This window comes from Chiloscyllium plagiosum, chromosome 16 (genome assembly GCF_004010195.1).
Source record: "Chiloscyllium plagiosum isolate BGI_BamShark_2017 chromosome 16, ASM401019v2, whole genome shotgun sequence".
In the NCBI taxonomy this organism is placed as follows: Eukaryota; Metazoa; Chordata; class Chondrichthyes; order Orectolobiformes; family Hemiscylliidae; genus Chiloscyllium; species Chiloscyllium plagiosum.
This window is the reverse complement of record NC_057725.1, coordinates 5,290,160-5,311,474: the sequence shown is the minus strand read 5'-3', so window position 1 is coordinate 5,311,474 and position 21,315 is coordinate 5,290,160. Positions and strand designations below refer to the sequence as shown.

Below are 21,315 nucleotides of genomic sequence, written 5' to 3'. Positions count from 1 at the left end.
TCTATTATTAAGGAAATCCTAACAAGTACTTAAGAAGCCATTGCAGGAACAGATAAGGAGAACACAGTTTTTCACCACCAGCTTCCAAAGGGCAATGAAGGATGAGCAATACCCTAATTGGTTAACAGATAGCAAGCAGAGTTAGTCGTAAATACACACGTCCAACTTGGTAGGTTGTGGTCTATGATTTGCAGCAGGGATCAAAGATGAGACAATAGCTATTTATCAACTACATTGTTGAAGAATTAGGTGAAGTGAGAAGGAGCAATGTTATAGCATTTGCTGATTATGTGCAAAAATAGTTGGGACATGAGCTGTAAGGAGGACACACAGAGGCTGTGAAGAGCTATAGATAGCTTCAGTGAATAGACAACAAGTTGGTATATGGGTAAAATATGGGGCAGTGCAAGATTATTCACCATGGCAGCAAGCACAAATAAATCTGACTTTTTTTTAAAAGGACATGAAACCTATAAAAGTTCATGCTCAGACTCACTTGGGTGCACTTACACCAAGAATCTTTTTAAAAATCCAGATCTATCACTGTCACCCACCTATTCCACTCTCAACTACCTTCTCCCCGGCCCAGCCCCCCTCCCATTTATCTCTCCATCCCCGAGGCTCCCAGCCTCATTCCTGATGAAGGGCTTTTCCTGCTCCTCAGTTGCTGCCTGACCTGCTGTGCTTTTCCAACACCACTCTAATCTTGACTCTAATCTCCAGTATCTGCAGTCCTCACTTTTGCCTCATGACAAACCGCCTCCATTTAGCTGGTGAGTTTTGGTGTAAGAGCTTTGACACAATGGAAGTGAATGGGCATGTGAGGGAGTGGGAGTGCTCCGGTGCTCGGAGTCACAGTTCGATGGTTGTGGTGGATGAAGACCAAACATCTCAGATCCAGGACATCACTGCGAGTGTTCCTCAGGGTGGTGCAATATGTGGTAATCTCAAAAATATTCTTGTAATAAAGGAGGAAGCAGAGACCGGTCTGCACCAAGTATATCTTATGTGCAGACTACTTCTCTCTTCTAGAAACTAGACCCTGATCCCTATGTGGAAATTGACTCTTATCAGCACACTTATTGAATCAGCCTAGTCAGATATGTTTGGACACACCTGTGTAGCGTGTGTGCCCTGAACCCAGATCTTCAGGCACTGAGGTGGGGACACTACCCCTGCACCATAAGAACCCTCATCTGGCTCTTACATATGAGTCCAAGAATTTTCCCAAATCGTATCAGTTGATCTTCATCACAACTAGAATTCATCTCCTGATTCCTTAATGCCCATTCACCAATATACAAAGCACAAGTCAGAAGTGTGTTTATGCACATCAGGGCAAAAAATAAACACTTGAATATGAGATATATTGTAACAACTTTTTGATAGTATTTCAACAGTCCCTTCCAAACCATTTCCTACAAAACCTTGAAGGACAAGGGCAGCAGAGACATAGTCACCACCATAGACAGATTCCCCTCCAATCCATACACCAGTTGACTTGGAATAATTTTGGCTCTTCGTCCACACAGTTGCAGAGTCAAAGTCCAGGAACTCCCTCCTTAACAACACTGTGGGTGTTCCTACACCAAAGAGACTGCAGCACATCAAGAAGGCAGCTCACCACCCCTTTCTCAAGGGTAACTAGGGATGGCAATAAATGCTGGCCCAGTCAGGGTCACCTATGCCCCGTGAATTAATTTTTAAAAAGCCTAGATAAATGAGGAGTTTTCAGGCAGTGGCAGTTATCAGTCAATCAGCTTGAAATTAACTGGTGCCATAAGTGTTAATTACAGTACTGGATGTGTAGTTGGGAACTTGGGTCAAGATTAGAGTGGTGCTGGAAAAGCACAGCAGGTCAGGCAGCATCCGAGGAGCAGGAAAATCACATTTTGGGCAGGAGCCCTTCATCAGGAATGAGAACTTGGGTGCAGAGGGATAAACAAATGTTTCTATTTCTGCCTTTTCCTCAGTATCTAGTAATTGTCAGAAGTCACATGACACCAGGTTATAGTCTAACAGGTTTATTTAACATCACAAGCTTTCGGAGCAGTGCTCCTTCGTCGTCACTCACAGTTAAGGATTAACAACTTACTACTAAAGAGAAATAAAGCTGTCTTGTCATGGTAGGGTTTATTTATTATAAATTAACTAAGAAAAATAAATGAATTAACACAAAATAAAGATGGCAAGGTAAGTGATGTTGTGATAAAATCAAAGCACAGTGGATGCTGGAGATCAGAAACAAAAACATAGAGTGGTGGAGTAAAACAGCAGGTCTTTCCTGATGAATGGCTTTTGCCTGAAATGTTAATTGTCCTGCTCCTCAGATGCTGCCTGACCTGCTGTACTTTTCCAGCACTACTCTAATCTTGACTCTAATCTCCAGCATCTGCAGTACCCACTTTCGCCTAGCATTCTGAACAGAAGACATACCAGACATGGATAAATTGGCATAGGGTAAATAAGACCAGAGAAATACGGCATAGCTTGAAGGCTAATGTACAAATGAATTTTGCTTCATGGAGCATTGAAGTCAGTACTGGGGCAAGTGGGACTCTCTGCAATTGGCAAGGATATCATTTGAACTGTGCTGGGACCTGTATCCTGATGATTCATTTAATTAAGGTGGTAAAGAGGGCTTTACACTGAACCATGCCATGGGAAAGGACCATGTGAGGGACGAGATGGTAAAGTAATAGGAAATGACAAGGTCACAAAGCAAGGTAACCATTTGAGTATTGACAACCACACATGGCTGGAAGGACAGAGTGTACAAACGTAGGAGTACACCAGTAAGGTTCTCTTTTATTCATTCACAGGATCTCGGCGTCACTGGCCAGACGAGCACTTAGTGTCCACCCCTAATTGCCCAGAGAGCAGTTTAGAGTCAGCCACATTGCTGTGAGTCTGGAGTTGCACGTAGGCCAGACTAGATAATTCCTTCCCTCAAGGATATTAAAGAACCAGATAGGACTTTCCTGACAATCAGCAATGGTTTCACCAGACTCTTAATTCCAGATTTTTAAAAATTGAATTCTAGTTCCAATATCTGCCACAATGGGATTCAACTCAGGTCCCCAGAACAATACCTCAGTCTCCAGATTAATAGTCTAGCGATAATATTACTGGGCCGTCACATCCCAAATAAGGTCAGAGATTGAGAGAATGGGAAGAATAAAGTAAAGCATCTCTACGTGAATATGGGCAGCATTTGTAAAAAAAGGTGAATTGTTAACGTAGGTACACACGACATGGTAGTCATTCCAGAGAATTCACAGCTTTGGAGAAATAAATCTTTCAATTCAAAAACAGAAAGTGCTGGAGCACTCAGCAGATGTGGCAGCATCAGTGGGGAGAGAAAGCAAAGCTAATATTCGAGTTTAATATGAGTGTTCTTCAGAACGGAGGGTCAGTTTCTGATCAGACTGTCTCACACACTGTTTCTCTCTCCAAAGAAGCTGCCAGGTTTGCTGGGTTTCTCCAACACTGTCTAATTTTTATTTCAGATTTTCAGTCATTTGCTTTTCCTCAAAATAAATGCTTTATTTACCTTTCCATCTTTCTCATATGCTCCAAAAATTGCATTGTGAATTTTCATTTTTGAGACCTAAATTTTTGATACATTACTTTTAAAAGTTCAAGTGGTTATGTTGGGATTGTACATCAGAATAATGCCACTGTTCTAAAACAGAAATTCTTTCATTGACTGGACTTTCTGGCAAGACCTTCAGGAGTTATCCAAATAGTAACTTCTGTTTGAAATGTCAGGTTTCCTGAACGCTGGAATTCAACATTCAAAATAAAGAATTCCCATTTAAATTGAAGAGTACACATCCAAACATACGAATTGAGGGTAGGAGTGGGCCATTCAACCCTTCAAGCCTGCTTCTCTATTCAATAAGATCATGGTTAAAACTCACACAATGCCAGGTTATAGTCCAAAAGGTTTATTTGGAAGTACAAGTTTTTGAATTGCTGCTCCTTTGTCAGGTACTGCTATCTGTTGGACTATAAACTGGCGTTGTGTGAGTTTTAACTTTGTCCACCCTAGTCCAACACCAGCTCCTTCACATCATGGCCACCAATAAGATCATGGCTTATCTGTTTAGGGTTTCCAATTCCAAATTCTATATTCTCATCTCCCCTCAAAATGCCTGAGTGCTTTAGACTGAATGTACCTTTCTTCTTACCTCTACAATTACATCATTTGACACAGCATGAAACAAAATGTGGATGACCTGAAATAATGAGGAAAGCTTTATTTTATTGCAAGGGGAACAGAATGTAAGTATATGTTTCAGTTATGTGGGACATTAGTGAAACTGGATCTGGAGTACTGTGTCGATAGTGTGGTACACAGCAGGTCAGGCAGCATCCGAGGAGCAATAGAATCGACATTTCAGGTAGAAGCCCTGATGATGGCTTATGCCTGAAACGTCGGTTCTCCTGCTACTCGGACGCTGCCTGACCTGCTGTGTCATTCCAGCACAACGCTCTCGACTCTGATCTCCAGCATCTGCAGTTCTAATGTTCTCCATCTGGAGTACTGTGTCTAGTACTGGTCACCGTATTTATGGAAGGATGTTAAAAGTGTTGGAAGCAGTTCAGAAAAGGTTTATTAGACGAATGCCTGAAATGTGTGGCAAGGCTAGACAAGCTCGGCCTGTATCCTCTGGAGTTTTGAAGAGTTAGAGGTGACTCAAAGGAAACATACAAACTCCTGAGGAGATTTGACCGGCTGATAGTGGAAAGGATGTTTCCTCTTGTAGGACAATCTAGAACCCGGGGTCAGAGTTTCAGCATTAGGGGTCACCCATTTAAAACAAAGATGAGGAAAAAACATCTCTCAGTCTCAGAAGTTTGAGTGTCTTTGGAATTCCCTCCCTCAAAAAGCTGTGAAGGCACATCTTTTAAATATTTTTAAGGCCGATATTGGTAGATTCTTGTCCAAGGGGAGGGAAGATTATCAATGGATAGGCAGGAATGTGGAGTTGAGATTAAAAACAGATCAGCCTTGATCTTACTGAATGATGGAGCAGGTTCAAAGATCCAATTAGCCTGCTCTTGTTCCTCATGTATAAGTTGTATCTGTCAGATTAACTTTAAACATCCCCTCATGGCTAACATTTAGTATCACATGTAGAATTCAATGCCTCCATTGCTAACCTTCCTCAAATCCATCGCGGAATGATCCGGAACGACTCATAGTCCTGTGCTTTTCATCCAGGGACATAGAACTGTTCCGGAACCTGGAATCGCTGTATGGATCATATGACCCATCTTGGTTGGACACACTGTGACAGCGTAGCATGCTGGGATTTGACAGGCTCATCTGGGTGGCTGTAGTTGGACTCGCTGTTGAAAAGAAAGCTGAGTTGTGAAATTCAGCAAATTCAACAAAGAATTCTTCTCAATGTGACTCTGCTAGATCTCGCTGAGATTTAAATCACTTCTCAAAAACTGGACTGTCAATTGTGGAAAGTAATAGTGTTGAGAATTTTCCATTTTTGATATACTTTTGCATGTATACTGTGCTGTCTAGATGTAATAATGATATTGTGCATTATCTTCCTTAGCAGAGTAGAAGAGCAAGGAGGTGACATTGAACTTGTGTAAGATACTTGTTCGACCTCAGCTGGAGTACTGTTGCGGGCATTACATTATACAACAGATGTGAATACATTGGTGATAAAGTGTAGGAGTGATTTTCAGAAATAGTTCCAGGAGTGAGAAACTTCACTTAAGAGGATAGACTGAAGAAACTGAGACTGTTCTCCTTGGAGAGCCAAAGACTGACAGATCTGAGCTAGGTTTTTTAAATTCATGAGTGGGCTGAGCAGGGTAGAGACAAGATTTCCCGCCCTGCAGAAGAAAAGGAGAGAGTATAGATTTAAACTAATGTGCAAAGAAACAAAAATGTTTTTCACACATGCAGGAGTCAGGGTGTGGAATGCACTGCCTGAAAATGTGATGGAGTCAATTGAGGCATTCAAGAGGGGCACTGGATGATTATTTGAACAGAAATAGTCAGCAATGGTAAAATGGAGAAATGCAGGGCATTAGCACTAATTACTGATGCTCCTCCTTGGATGCTGCCTGACCTGCTGTGCTTTTCCAGTACCACTCTAATCTTGATTCTAATCTCCAGTACCCACTTCTGATTAGTTAATTATGCTTGTTTAATGAGGCAGTGCGGGCAGATGGGCTGAACAGCCTCTTTCTGCCCCAATTCTGTGATTCTGTGATGTTGCTATCTCACTGTTCTGAACCCTTTGAAGATTACAGGGCAGTAATGACTAGAACAGATTATACAGCTAGTCACCAGCATACCAGAGGAAATGATGTGTTGGAAGACCTGTCTCTTTGCTCTAAACTCTGTGACCTATTTGAGCTGCAGTCAATGAAAGATGGCTAAGGGAGATAATTGGGTAGAATGAACAATTCTTCTGAAGTTGATTTCATACAGTATGTTGAACCTTTCTGGTATTAATTTCACAGGAATGTGGGGTGGCCGTAATTTAGCACATTCACGGATGTAGCTTTACCAGTATTTGGAGAGATGACTTCAGATGTAAGCCAAATAGACAAGCCAACTTCTGGATTGAAACCTCACCTAGTTGGGAAAAGTTAAACCTCGTTGCGGAGGGTGACGTGATACTAGATCCTGGCGAAAATGGCGAATTGTTGATATTCTCCTGTAGTCCTACAGCAGAGTGCGAACGCAGCCACTCCTTTGTCTCCTCATTACTTTGCAGTTGAGATGACGGAGTATACCTGCAGAAACATCAAGCAACTTCATAAGATCATGTGCTCAGACTCAAATTATAAAATTTTTGTCACTTGAAATGTTTTCGCTTCAGCTTCCATTTTTAATCGCAGGATAAAGCAGAAAATGAGGACTAAAAGAGAAACACTGGTATTGTTTTAAAACATGCAGAGGTAATTAGATATTACTTTGTAGTTAAGTTTTCAACAAATAACATGCAGAATATTTTCACTTCCAAAGTAAATGTTTTGTAACACTGTCCCATTTGTCACTGAGAAGGGGTGCAGGACTTAATCTCAAATGCCTGAATCTTCATTTTCCCGCTCCCTTTATTTGGTTCGGATTTAACATTTAAATTTGGGTACACAAATACATTTGACACAGCATGTGAAACGAGCTGGTGATTATTGCATTGTCTTAGCTTTGAATGCTTGAGCATTACTTTATGTGTTTACTAGGCAACTTCCCAGTTGCTGAGTATTTTAATAAGTACTCCAGCACTTTTTGAGTGTAAATTTGGCAATGAAAGATGCAACAATAAACCTCTCATGTTCACAAGCAAAAGCACTGATCAACTGAAATTCTGGGCTATTTCCACTGTAGACTATGCCTGAGAGCCAAGAACCAATGCAATATGCCATTTGGCACATTACATTTGCTCGTGAACATCACCTCAGAATTTCTTGCCAAATCAAAGAGAACTAGATACAAGGATATGCAAAGCGAGCGATGTAATGGAATATGCCTTCACAAAGAGTTCATACATATGCATTGGGTCAAATGAGCCTTCTCTAATACTCACTGCAATAGGTGAAACAGTTCATCAAGATTAACAGTGCAGGGGTTAAGCACAATCCAGTATATGCAAAAATCTCATATCAATAAGAGCATATTGGAATTCAGATCTCAATCACAGTTTAGAAGTAAATGATTCAATAATAGGCTTTGTGGGTTCAATTGTAATTAATCTTTGTCATGAGCAATTTCAATGCTCTGTCCCCATCCAATAAATGACATTTATTTAACAGTGGGCGGCACGGTGGTTAGCACTGCTGCCTCACAGCGCCAGAGATCCGGGTTCAATTCCCGCCTCAGGCAACTGTCTGCGTGGCATTTGCACATTCTCCTCGTGTCTGCATGGGTTTCTTCCAAGTGCTCCGGTTTCCTCCCACAGTCAAAAGATGTGCAGGTTAGGTGAATTGGCCATGCTAAATTGCCCATAGTGTTAGGTGAAGGGGTAAATGAATGGGTCTGGGTGGACTGCTCTTCGGAGAGTCGGTGTGGACTTGTTGGGCCGAAGGGCCTGTTTCCACATTGTAAGTAACCTAAATCTAAATGGATAAGTTGTCCACAGATAAAGCTATAAGAACTTTCCCGTAAACCTGAGCACTGAAAGATAATTGCTGCTTTAAGCATAATCTCCTTAGGTTCTATATTATGGAACGGCTGCACATTTCAATTATGGAATGTACAAAAGTGCATGAAATGGAGAAACATTAAATACCAGAAAAGGGCTGAGTTATTCTGTCTTGTAGGAGGTGGAATTGAGTTCGGGAACACGCAAAAGCTGGTCCCTTTTGGCTGGGGATATTGATGATGCAGGACCTTTCTAGCCACAAACTATTTCTGCATGGCTGGCTGTGTGATGGGTTGGGGAGTGGGGAGGGGGGGGGGCTGCTGGGATTGTGTGAAAGACACCTCTTATGAGGTTGGGATTACACTTCAATGACTGAAAGGAAATGAGAATTTTCCCCCAATCACTCCCGTTGTGTTTCTGTGCCCCAGTGTGCATTTTGAAAGCCCAAAAAGAAAACATGTTGTTGGAGGGTTCGTGGTCACCAAGTGGTGTTGAAATTTTCTGACAGCCATGTGTTTGATGCTTTAACAACTTTAAAAATCTGTACTTTGATGCAGATGCTTTTAATCTGAAGTGATTCATTATAGAGCTCTGCCCTGAAATTATAAACTAACTACAACATTAACTAGCATTGTTTACATGTTGGGATTGGCTCAAATGGCTTTTTCATTGAGAAAAATAATGGTATTCATTTAAAAACTGAAGAAATCACTGCCTGAGAACTTGACTGTATTGATCTGAATAGACCCTAAATGTCCAGACTGCTTTTAACGTATAAAAGAAACCTTCAGCAGCATTTGCTTTGAAAAAGAACACAGCCCTGTGCTCCTAGACTGTTTGATTGGTGACACCTGTTGTCATTTAGAAACAAAAAAAAAGCATTATCTATTCCCACAGTTTCAATAGTTTGTATTGAAAATGGCTTGACTTGACAGCTCTATGTTGAATGCTCGGCAGAGTTTCAAAAGCTACAGAAACACTTAACTCAGCAGAGGGCTTGTTCAGTTTTTGGGTGACAATTTATCAGTTTATTAAAGGAAATGCCACTGCATTTGCTGAATAAATGTTTGTTTTTACAACAGATTAACCATTTGAGCATACTTAAATCTTTAAATGTTTCTTTGAAGGAGAATTTTTCTCACTGTGTAGATTGTTTGAACGCGAGTTCCATTTCATTGTTACCAAGAGGTGTACTGAGGAGAACTGCGGTGCTCTGTCACACCTTCGAGGTGTCAAGCACAAAGCAAGTTTCTCATTTTCTATTTCAACTGGATGAGGAGCATAGAGTGAATATCAAACAATAGAAACAGCCAGGTTTTGGAAGTGTGCTGCAAAGATGTATGTGCTTTCAGTATTTCCAGTTTTCTCATTCATGCTCCTACTCCTTCTTTCTCAGTCCCACATTAATTAATTTCAGTAAAAAGGTAAATTAATGGCCAGTTAAGCACCTTGACTTGATACACCTCCCCCTTCCCCCCCCCCCACCCCCCACACCCCAACATCCCCACGTTAGCTGTCCTCCCAGTTGTCAAAAAAGCTGACTAGTTTATTATCTGGGTAACAAGGAAGGATTGCACGAGTTGGATCTTTCCATTATTGAGTTAATGCCTACTCAATGGCTTCGCAAGTGGGCAACATTTTAGGGTGAAAGCCAGGGGGTTTAGGAGGTGATCTGTGGTAAATTGTTTTCACCCAGAAGATGGTGATTGTCTAGAGTCTACTGCCTGGGAGGGTAGCTGAGGCAGGAAACGTCACAACCTTTAAAATTACTTCGATAAGCACTTCAAGTGCCATAACATACAAAGCTATGGCAGGATACGAGGACCAGTGTAGAGTTACAGTAGCTTTTGTCAGTGCAGTTGCAATGGGCCAAAGAGCATCTTCTGTACAGTATGGTTATAAGATTCCAAAAGGGTAAAGGTCACCACTCTTATTTGTTCTTCATCTAAATGGCATCTGGTTCAACGGAGAACAAGGTTTGCAGCTCAGGAATACTGAACCTACAAAGCCTAGATTGTTGAGAGTGGAGAGAGGCCAGTGGAGCGCAAAGCAGTAACCATCATGCATTGCACTTCAAATGTAGACGTTCCTGTGAAGTTTGTCCAAACAGAGACCGAGGAGTCACTTACATTCTGCTGCTCACATACAGACCAGCTCCTTATATGACTGCAAATTTAACTTGGTGGATGTACTGTCAGGAGCAAGTTCTGACACTCTGGGAAACTGTCCTTGAACCTCTCCACACCTTTTAAAATTATCCAAAAACTACACAGCCAACTTATTGTTCACCTCCTCATATTTCCTTATGTCACTTAGTGTCAAAGCTTTGCTCCTGTGAAGTGACTTGACATGTTTTACAATGGTAAAGGTGTCATCTAAAGGCAATTTATAAATACAAGTTGTTGCTGTGACAAATGGCAGGTTGCTAAGAACAATGCAAGTAATAATTCATTGTGCACACAAATATTTTCAGACTTTGCATCGTGCAGCATGCAAATGGAAATGGGAATAGTCAAAAGAATTAGAACACATAATGATGCAGCCGGTATCTCCCATGCAAAAGATTTAGAGATTAATGACTTACATTGCAATAAAATGAATGGATTTGTCACATTTCACCATTCACTACAAGTGATGGAGTCAGCACAATGCATTTCAAAGTTGTTTTATGACATGTAATGTTAGTCCTTTGAGAGTCAAGGAATTGTACAGTTTGGAAACAAGACCCTTCAGCGCAACTCATCCATGACAACCAGATTTATTTAACTGAATGAGTCCCAATTTTCCAGCAACACATTTTTCAGCTACATTTGACCTACATCCCTCTAAAGTGTTCTTATTCATCTACCTGTCCAAATGTCTTTTAAATGTTGTAACTGTACTCACCTCTATCACCTCCCCGGCAGCTCATTCAATGTCCACACTACTTTCTGTGTGAAAAAGTTGCCCCTTAGGTCCTTGTTAAATTTTTCCCTTCTTAGCTTAAACCTATGCTCTCCAGTTTTGGACTCCTCTACCCTAGGGAAAAGATCCTAGCTATTCAGCTTATCTATGCCCCTCATGATTTTATAAACCTCAATGAGGTTACTGAATTAACTCCACAGAGGCCGGTATCCCATCACCAAGTCTCCCTTCATTAATATATGGAGAGTCCTTGACACTGATCCAGCTCCCTCAGAGCCAGCTCCCTGATTGAACAGAACCTCTGACACCCCTGTCAGCCAGGACTCCCTGACTGGGCCAGGTTAACAGCCCCAATCACAGAGTTCATTCTATTATGTCTACCTGGCTGACCTCATTACAATCACCATAGTCATCCCTTGGCCTCCTACGCTCAAGGGAATAAAATCCAAGCCTATCCAGCGTTTCCTTATAACTCAAACCCTCCAGACTCAATAACATCCTTGCAAATCTTTTTTGCACTCTTCCAGTTTAAAAACATCCTTCCTACAGCCAAGTGACCAGAACTGTACACAGTACTCCAACAGTGGCCTTATCATAATTTTACAATACTGTACATGTCCATGTGAAAACAGTGCGCCAGACTGATGGGTAAAAATGATGAAGAGCTTTTGCCCGAATCGTCGATTCTCCTTCTCCTCGGATGCTGCCTGACCTGCTGTGCTTTTCCAGCACCACACTCTCGACTGTAATCTCCAGCATCTGCAGTCCTCACTTTCGCCCTGATGGGTAAAAATGCCCATGAGGCTAACAGCACTATCTGTAAATGATACAGCAATCTTTTGTGACTAAATAAGGATAGTTAACTCTTTCATTCGGATTGCCATCCAAGATGTTGGAAAAATTCCTGAACAATGGGATTAGTGCAGTCAGATCTTTGTTGATGAGTGTAAAAATGATGTGCTGACTGGCCTCCTTTTCCGCTGTAAGTATCTATAAGTCTATGCAATACCATGCTTCTCGAAATGACGTGGGAGAGACCTACCACCGAAAAACAGCTGAGTGGTGCAAAGTCTCTCTGTCTACCTTAAATATGTACCCAACAAGTAGTCGGGACTTCTCCATTGCAATCTGCAAGCCTGTTTAACATAGGTCAGTTGGCTGGGTACCTTGTTTGCAATTCTGGATTAGTGGTGCTGGAAGAGCACAGCAGTTCAGGCAGCATCCAAGGGCAAAAGTGCAATGCAGAGAGATACCTACACTGTGGGTTCAATTCCCATACTCCTGCTCTGATGTCTGATAACTTGCCCTTTGTGGGCTGACTGTGCATGTGGATAGCATATGAACATTCTCCTCAACAGGAGGTTGGCAACAGGATTCTACATGTGCCATTTTCCAGATGACACTCCTGGTACCTTCTGCTATTGCCCCTGTGACCAGCCGTGTACTGAGTAATGGTTGTTTGAGGAAGTTTGCTGCCAACGAGCCTTTGTTGTCTTTACTTTATATTGAGCCTTTCTAGAGATTGGTGATAAGGGATGCATCACTGTAGAGTAGCTACAGGATAGGCTCTGTTCTTAGATAGCCATAGATCGGAAGATGTAGGAGGTCGGCCATTCAACCCAGCAAGTCTGCTATACCATTCAATGGCTGATCTGATAATCCTCACTATCACTTTCTTGCCTATTGCCCATAGCTCTTGATTCTCTTTACTGATTTAAAATCTGTCTAACAAAAACCATGATAAAATCCGTACAACTATATTTGTTCGGTATAATAACTAGTACCTTTAGAGAGCTGGTCCAGATCCATCTGCTCCCGCTGAAAGCTAGAGTACAAATCTGTGTCTCCACCCAGACATTGTCTGTCACATCAGGAGAATGGGTGGAGCCAAATGCAAAATGAACATTAACCCGTCCAGACCATGACCTTCTACAGCACGATGGCGCCTCCTGTTGGAGCTGCCTCACTGCAGCCAGCCAAGAGACCTCTCAGTTAGCCTGTGGAGGGGTTAACTTTACACTATTTCATACGTCTTCAAAAGGACACCTCCTGGTGGAGTTATCCTCGTGTGTTGCCTAACCTCTTGGCAACCTCTACCTGTGGCCTCCTGCCAGAGCAATAACAGCCTCTCTCCCCGTAGCCTCAAAGAGCTGCCCACTCTCCCTAACCGAATGAACAAAGCAATGTCTGAGAGATCTCTCAGACTGACGCATTACCAACAAGACCAGGGCCTGCTGCCAGAAATAGCCCCAGCCTGCAGTTGTGGCCAAGAAGTAGACAGACCCGACTTTGGTTCTTCTGAGTAAAATGCTCCTTGGTGCCACCATTAACGATGCATTGATTCTGCTGTGAACCCAAAGCTTGAATTGCCGCTGTCAATAGTTTTATCCCTTGCCTTCACTGGCCTAGAAGGAAACTTGGCAATGAAGAATTAAGGGGAGGGGAGGCAGGAAACGATGCACACAAAAACCAGACTCATCATACATGACTTACAGCCATCAGACATTTTTGCAAAAGCACTAGCATTCATGCTCACAACAGCCAGTCCAGCGAAAGCCGCGGTCACGTCATATTCCAAAACATTCCAAAGTTCAAGCTATGTACTCGCACAAAAAAGCAAAAAAGTGGTAAAAGAAAGACAGTGAGATGCTAGCACAAACGAAAATGGACTCGCACTGCCATATTTACATGGTGCCTGATGCCAGCGATACAAAAAGCAATTACTTATGAGGGAAGTACCAATACCTGAATCCCTTCTTAGGCAAGGTATTCCTATCAAGCTGCGGGTCACTGTAGGAAAGTGAGAAGACAGCTAAGAAAAGTACCAGTTGGAAAGTTAACAGACAGCAAGATATGTATTCAAACACCATGTATTCAAACATGTAAGGTCTTAAACGTCAACATGTAACCAAAACTGAAATCCTCGCCAATGACATTTGTTCAATATCAGAAAACAAAATGGCAGTTTGTACCTGGAGACAAAGTTAATGACGTGAAAAACATTTATGCCAAAACTTTCCGCGTAACTAGCAGATCTGTGATAAAGCAAATACAGAGACTGTACTTTAAACTGGTCCCTAGTCTCACAAATTTAAAATGCAAAGACTATGAGCAAGCATCTACTGACTGCTTATTAAAAACTAATAATTCCAACACTTTTCTTTCATTCGCAATGTGATATATAGAGCTAACTTCAGAAAACACTGAAAATATTCAGCAGGTCTGCCAGTGTCTGACCTAACTCCCTTTCTCTCCCCGCAGATGATCCCAAACTTGCCAAATATTTCCAGCAGAATTTTCTGTTTCTATTTCAGATTTCTGGCATCGTACTTCATTGAATTATCTTCCATTATTACTAACAGAAACAAATGTTTTGTACATTATTAGGTGTGTTGGCTGATATAAGTCACTGGATTTGCATTGTTTAATTCATTGGTGATGTTTTGTACTCACATTATCACTTTATTAGGAAGCAGCAAATGTACTTTAGGGTGGCACAGTGGTTAGCACTGCTGTCTCACAACACCAGGATCCCAGGTTCAATTCCAGCCTTGGGTGACTATCTCTGTGGAGGTTTGCACATTTGCTCTGGGCGCTCTGGTTTCTTCCCACAGTCCAAAGATGTGCAGGTTAGGTGAATTGACAATTCTAAATCGCCCATAGCGTTAAGTGCATTAGTCAGAGCGAAGTGGGTTACTCTCTGGAGGATCAGTGTGGACTTATTGGGCTAAAGGGCCTATTCCCCCACACTGTAGGGAATCTAGTCATACAAACAGCACTCTATCCATCTAGTTAATCCAACTGACATCTTGAAGTATGGTAATAATCAAGCTGCTGTTTGATATAAACTACACAGTGGAGTCACCTCTCGTACAATGAAGGAAACATATTTCTGGCAATATTTAACATGTATATTTTCAATTCAGGATAAGATATTTTGATATGATTTAGGGTTAGGCATTCTGGGCTTCATTTTTCTTGTCTGTGGCAGTGATAATCTTTTTTCTCCACACGGTCTATAAAGCATTGCACCAAACAGTTCTTGGTTGCAATCAGTGTTAATGGTGTGTGTTCAAACACAGAGCAACACATCTTCAGCAAGCACCTGACTGTACTGAGGAAAATACCCCCTGATTTTTGGAGATTTACATATTGGCATATTTCTCTTAAGCAATCCATGGAGGCACAGTACAGATTTATTCAAAACATTAAACCAATATCTAATGGATGTTACCTCTGAATCATTTGGACCTGCCTCAAGTTTAAAAGATTAATTGATGGTGTATAAATACCGTATATACTCGTGTATAGATAGAGTTTTGAAGACCATTGTCTTCAGCTGAAATTAGGGGTTGACTTATACGTGAGGTGTTGTATTCGAGGAGATGAAATTCCTGCTTGGCATAAGTCAAAAAATGGACAAAGAAGAGCCAGATCGCTACATAAAATAATAAACAACAAAATGAAAAGAAGTATGGCCATTATTGAATTTGGGGGAGTTTTACAATAAGTACAGAGCACAACTGCACACACAACACCTACTTCCAAGAAACTGAGGCAACAGCAGGAAGTCAAGGTCGAGGGCTACCATAAGTTATGTGGATATTTATATGCACAGGTCAAATATATGTATAGAAATATTACATAAATAAATATAAACTATATATATATATATATATCAACATTCAACTTAAAAATTTGAAAATCATGCTGCATAAATGGTGTGCGTAACATGTGATAATGTAGGTATTGTACTTGAATCAAAAATGTGCAACTCATGCTCTTTAACGCTGCATATATGGTCAGGAAGAGACCCCTGAGAAATGAGGGTTGACTTATACATAATGTATATGAAAAATACCAGATCTTTTGGCCAAAATAAGGGGTGGACTTATACATGAGATCAACCTATACATGAGTGTATATGGCGAGTCACCATTAAGAAATAGTACATACACAAAAATAACACACAAACAGTCTACTGACAATACACAAATATTGCATACACACAAATAAGCACACCTACTACATTGCTCTCTCCCACACAACAGACTACACATACACATATTCACAGACAACTCACACAATATAGCATGCTTTCTACACATAGGCAAACACATACTCATACACTGCTCACATCCCCAGATACACGTACACCTCACACCACATACCAATTACATATGCAAACACACACATATACACTGCACAGATACATATAACACATTAACACATATGTTACACACTTATACAACACATTTCTCGACTCAGACACACAAACCCAACTTTAAAATTGACAATGCATCTGCTCTGATGTGGCTAAATGTTGGTATGCCATTGATAAGCAATTTACACAAAAGAATACTAGTGTGATTGCACATATAGATAATTCAGGCATTATAGAGTCATAGAGGTGTACAGCAGGGAAACAGACCCTTTGGTCCAACCCTTCCATGCTGACCAAATATCCAAACCCAATCTATTACCACCAGCCAGCACCCGGCCCATATCCCTCCAAACCCTTCCTATTCGTACACCCATCCAAATGCCTCTTAAATGTTGCAATTGTACCAGTCTCCACCACTTCCTCTGGCAGCTCATTCCATACACGTATCACCCTCTGTGTGAAAAAGTTGCCCTTTACGTCTCTTTTATACCTTTCCCCTCTCACCTTAAAACTATGCCCTCTAGTTCTGGACTCCCCCACCACGGGAAAAGACTTTTCCTATTTATCCTATCCATGCCCCTCATACTGTACAGCCGCAACATGACCTCCCAACTCCTGTACTCAATAATCCAATAAAGGAAAGCATACCAAACGTCTTCTTCACTATCCTATCTACCGGCGACTCAACTTTCAAGGAGCTATGAACCTGCACTCCAAGGTCTCTTTGTTCAGCAACACTCCCTAGGACCTTACCATTAAATGATTTGCTTTCCCAAAATGCAGCACCTCGCATTTATCTGAATTAAACTCCATCTGCCACTTCTCAGCCCTTTGGCCCATCTTGTCAAGATCCTGTTGTAATCTGAGGTAACCCTCTTCACTGTCCACTACACCTCCAATTTTGGTGTCATCTGCAAACGTACTAACTGTACCTCTTGTGCTCGCATCCAAATCATTTATTTAAATGACAAAAAGTAGAGGACCCAGCGCCGACCCTTGTGGCACTCCACTGGTCACAGGCCTCCAGTCTGAAAAACAACCCTCCACTACCACCCTCTCTCTTCCACCTTTGAGCCAGTTCTGTGTCCAAATGGCTAGTTCTCACTGTATTCCGTGAGATCTAACCTTGCTAATCAGTCTCCCATGGGGAACCTTGTCGAACGCCTTACTGAAGTCCATATAGATCACATCTACTGCCCTGCCCTCATCAATCTTCTTTATTACTTCTTGAAAAACCTCAATCAATTTTGTGAGACATGATTTTCCACGCACAAAACCATGTTGACTATCCCTAATCAGTCCTTGCCTTTCCAAATATATGTACCCTCAGGATTCCCTCAGGATTCCCTCCAACAACTTGCCCGCCACCGATGTCAAGCTCACTGATCTATAGTTCCCTGGCTTGTCCTTACCACCCTTCTTAAACAGTGGCACCACGTTAGCCAACCTCCAGTCTTCCGGCACCACATCTGTGACTATTGATGATACAAATATCTCAGCAAGAGGCACAGCAGTCACTTCCCTTGCTTCCCACAGAGTTCTAGAGTACACCTGATCGGGTCCTGGGTATTTATCCACCTTTACCCGTTTCAAGACATCCAGCACTTCCTCCTTTGTAATCTGAACATTTTGCAAGTTGTCACCATCTATTTCCTTACAGTCTATATCTTCCATATCCTTTTCCGCAGTAAATACTGATGCAAAATACTCATTTTAGTATCTCCCCATCTTCTGCAGCTCCACACAAAGGCGTCCTTTCTGATCTTTGAGAGGTCCTATTCTCTCCCTAGTTACCCTTTTGTCCTTAATGTATTTGTAAAAACTCTTTGGATTCTCCTTAATTCTATTTGCCAAAGCTATCTCATGTCCCCTTTTTGCCCTCCTGATTTCCCATTTCCCTCTTAAGTATACTCCTATTTGCTTTATACTCTTATAAGGATTCAATCTATCTGTCCTGTCTATACCTTACATATGCTTCCTTCTTTTACATAAGTGTAAAACATGCTGCTACTCCGTCAATATTCTAAGATTATATGGCTCAGTGACATTTGATGATCTTTTGTCATTTAAAATAAGATTTGAGTAAATTATGTTTAATTAGTTACAGTGCCTGTTGGTTAATATTTCTTCCTGAAATAGAAGGCAGTGGCACAAAGCTGTTGCAAAATTGAAAGGGGCACGACCACAATTGGAAAGAATCTGGTTAATAATTCTTTTTCCTGGGATTTGAATTTATTTCCCATCTTTAACTGACTGCAGAGAAATTAAAAGTTAACCACATTACTGTGGGTCTGGAGTCATACGTGGGTCTGACCAAGGAAGGGTGGCAGATTTCCATCCCGAAGAGATATTTGTAAACCAGATTGGTTCATTATAACAATTAAATGTGACTTTAATTCTTGACAAGATTCAAATCCCTATGGTCTGGATTTCCAGATTACTAGCCCAGTAAAATTACCAAATCACCACCACTCCCCTTGTGCTGTTTCACTTGTTAATTAAGACACAATGCAAAAATATTGTGTGACAATTAAACCACATATTTTCATGTAATATTATTTTAATTAAAATAGTCTGTTCTTCAGCTCTACACATTTACCTTCCTTGTTAATAACAAAGGTAGCGAACATAGAGTCATAGAGATGTATAGCATGGAAACAGACACTTTGGTCCAACCCATCCATGCCGACCAGATATCTCAACCCAATCTAGTCCCACCTGACAGCACCTGGCCCATGTTCCTCCAAACCCTTCCTATTCATATACTCATCCAAATGCCTTTTAAACATTGCAATTATACCAGCCTCCACCACTTTCTCTGGCAGCTCATTACATAAACGTACCACCCTCTGTGTGAAAACGTTGCCCCGGTAAAATACCTTTAGATCCTTAAAAAAAATGGAAAATAACATCTTATGCAGGTGAGAGAGAATTGTTGACACAAAAATATCATATGGAAATTTTAAACTGTTAGCTGATGTACAGGTAAACCATATGATTACCATTTCTCTTTGAAGCATCAGCAAAACAGAGCAACTCAACGATAAATGAGGAATAGAAAAGTATTTGGAATGAGATGGAAGTGCTGGTTTGTGCCAAGAGTGCATGGCACACCAAGTTCCAAAATCTCACCTTGACCATTGCTGAGAATAACAATCAGAAGTGAAAGGCCAGGGTGAAGAGAAGGACCTAGCAACTAATCACACAGCAACAGCACTAACGTAGTGTGTCTTTATTTTGTCACAGTGTGTATTATAGACCCCCTAACAGTCAGCAGGAAATTGAAAACAAATTTGTAAGGAGATCTCAACTCTCTGTAAGAATAATAGGGGGGTTATGGTAGGGGATTTTAACTTTCCAAGCACAGACTGGGACTGCCATAGAGTTAAGAGTTTAGATGGGGAGGAATTTGTTAAGTGTGTACAAGAAAATTTCCTGATTCAGTGTGTGGATGTTCCTACCAGAGAATGTGCAAAACTTAACCTATTCTTGGGAAAGAAGGCAGGGCAGATGAGTGAGGTGTTAGTGGGGGAGCACTTTGGGGCCAGCGACCATAATTCTATTAGTTTTAAAATAGTGATGGAAAAGGATAGACCAGGTCTAAAAGTTGAAGTTCTAAATTGGAGGAAGGCTAATTTTGACGGTATTAGGCAAGGACTTTCAAAAGCTGGTAGGGGGCAGATGTTCGCAGGTAAAGGGACAGCTGGAAAATGGGCAGCCTTCAGAAATTAGATAACGAGAGTCCAGAGAATGTATATTCCTGTCAAGGTGAAAGGAAAGGCTGATATAGGGAATGCTGGATGACTAAAAATTGAGGGTTTGGTTAAGAAAAAGAAGGAAGCATATGTCAGGTATAGACAGGATAGATCAAGTGAATCCTTAGAAGATTATAAAGGCAGTAGGAGTATACTTAAGAGGGAAATCAGGAGGGCAAAAAGGGGACATGAGATAGCTTTGGCAAACAGAATTAAGGAGAATACGAAGAGTTTTTATAAATACATTAAGGACAAAAGGGTAACGAGGGAGAGAATAGGGCCCCTCAAAGATAAGCAAGGCAGCCTTTGTGTGGAGCCACAGAAAATGGGGGAGATACTAAACGAGTATTTTGCATCAGTATTTACTGTGGAAAAGCACATGGAAGATAGAGAATGTAGGGAAATATGGTGACATCTTGAAAAATGTCAAAATTATAGAGGAGGAAGTGTTGGATGTCTTGAAACACATAAAGGTGGATAAATCCCCAGGACCTGATCAGGCGTACCCTAGATCTCTGTGGGAAGCTAGGCAAGTGATTGCTGGGCCTCTCACTGAGATATTTATATCATCGATAGTCACAGGTGAGGTGCCAGAAGACTGGAGGTTGGCTAATGTGGTGCCACTGTTTAAGGAAGGTGATAAGGACAAGCCAGGGAACTATAGACCAGTGAGCCCATTGTCGTTAGTGGGCAAGTTGTTGGAGGGAATCTTGAGGGACAGGATGTACATATATTTGGAAAGGCAAGGACTGATTAGGGATAGTCAACATGGCTTTGTGAGTGGGAAATCATGTCTCACAAACTTGATTGAGTTTTTTGAAGAAGTAACAAAGAGGATTGATGAGGGCAGAGTGGTAGATGCGAGCTATATGGACTTCAGTAAGGTGTTCGACAAGGTTCCCCATTGGAGACTGGTTCACAAGATTAGATCTTACGGAATACAAAGGGAACTGGCCATTTGGATACACAACTGGCTCAAAAGTAGAAGACAGAGGGTGGTGGTGGAGGGCTGTTTTTCAGACTGGAGGCCTGTGACCAATGGAGTGCCACAAGGATCGGTGCTGGGTCCACGACTTTTCGTCATTTACAGAAATGATTTGGATGTGAGCATAAGAGGTATAGTTAGTAAGTTTGCAGATGACACAAAATTGGAGGTGTAGTGGACAGTGAAGAGGGTTACCTCAGATTACAACAGGACCTTGGGCCAATGGGCTGAGGAGTGGAAGATGGAGTTTAATTCAGATAAATGCGATGTGCTGCATTTTGGGAAAGCAAATCTTAGCAGGATTTATACACTTAATGGTAAGGTCCTAGGGAGTGTTGCTGAACAAAGAGACCTTGGAGTGCAGGTTCATAGCTCCTTGAA

General features: G+C 41.4%; 1 protein-coding gene across 12 annotated transcripts in view; it reads right to left on the bottom strand.

Moving 5' to 3' along the window:
• The window catches only part of nav2a (neuron navigator 2a), a 1,099,168-nt gene that overhangs the window by 100,288 nt on the left and 977,565 nt on the right, over positions 1–21,315 (bottom strand). For 10 of the 12 annotated variants that reach the window (XM_043705381.1, XM_043705372.1, XM_043705374.1 and 7 more), the window contains 3 exons: positions 13,776–13,820; positions 6,617–6,777; positions 5,170–5,358 (listed from right to left, as the gene is read on the bottom strand). In XM_043705381.1, coding sequence (XP_043561316.1) covers positions 5,170–5,358; positions 6,617–6,777; positions 13,776–13,820 — 395 coding nt within the window. The remainder of the gene's footprint in view (positions 1–5,169; positions 5,359–6,616; positions 6,778–13,775; positions 13,821–21,315) is intronic. The other 2 variants (XM_043705378.1, XM_043705379.1) reach the window with 1 other exon arrangement.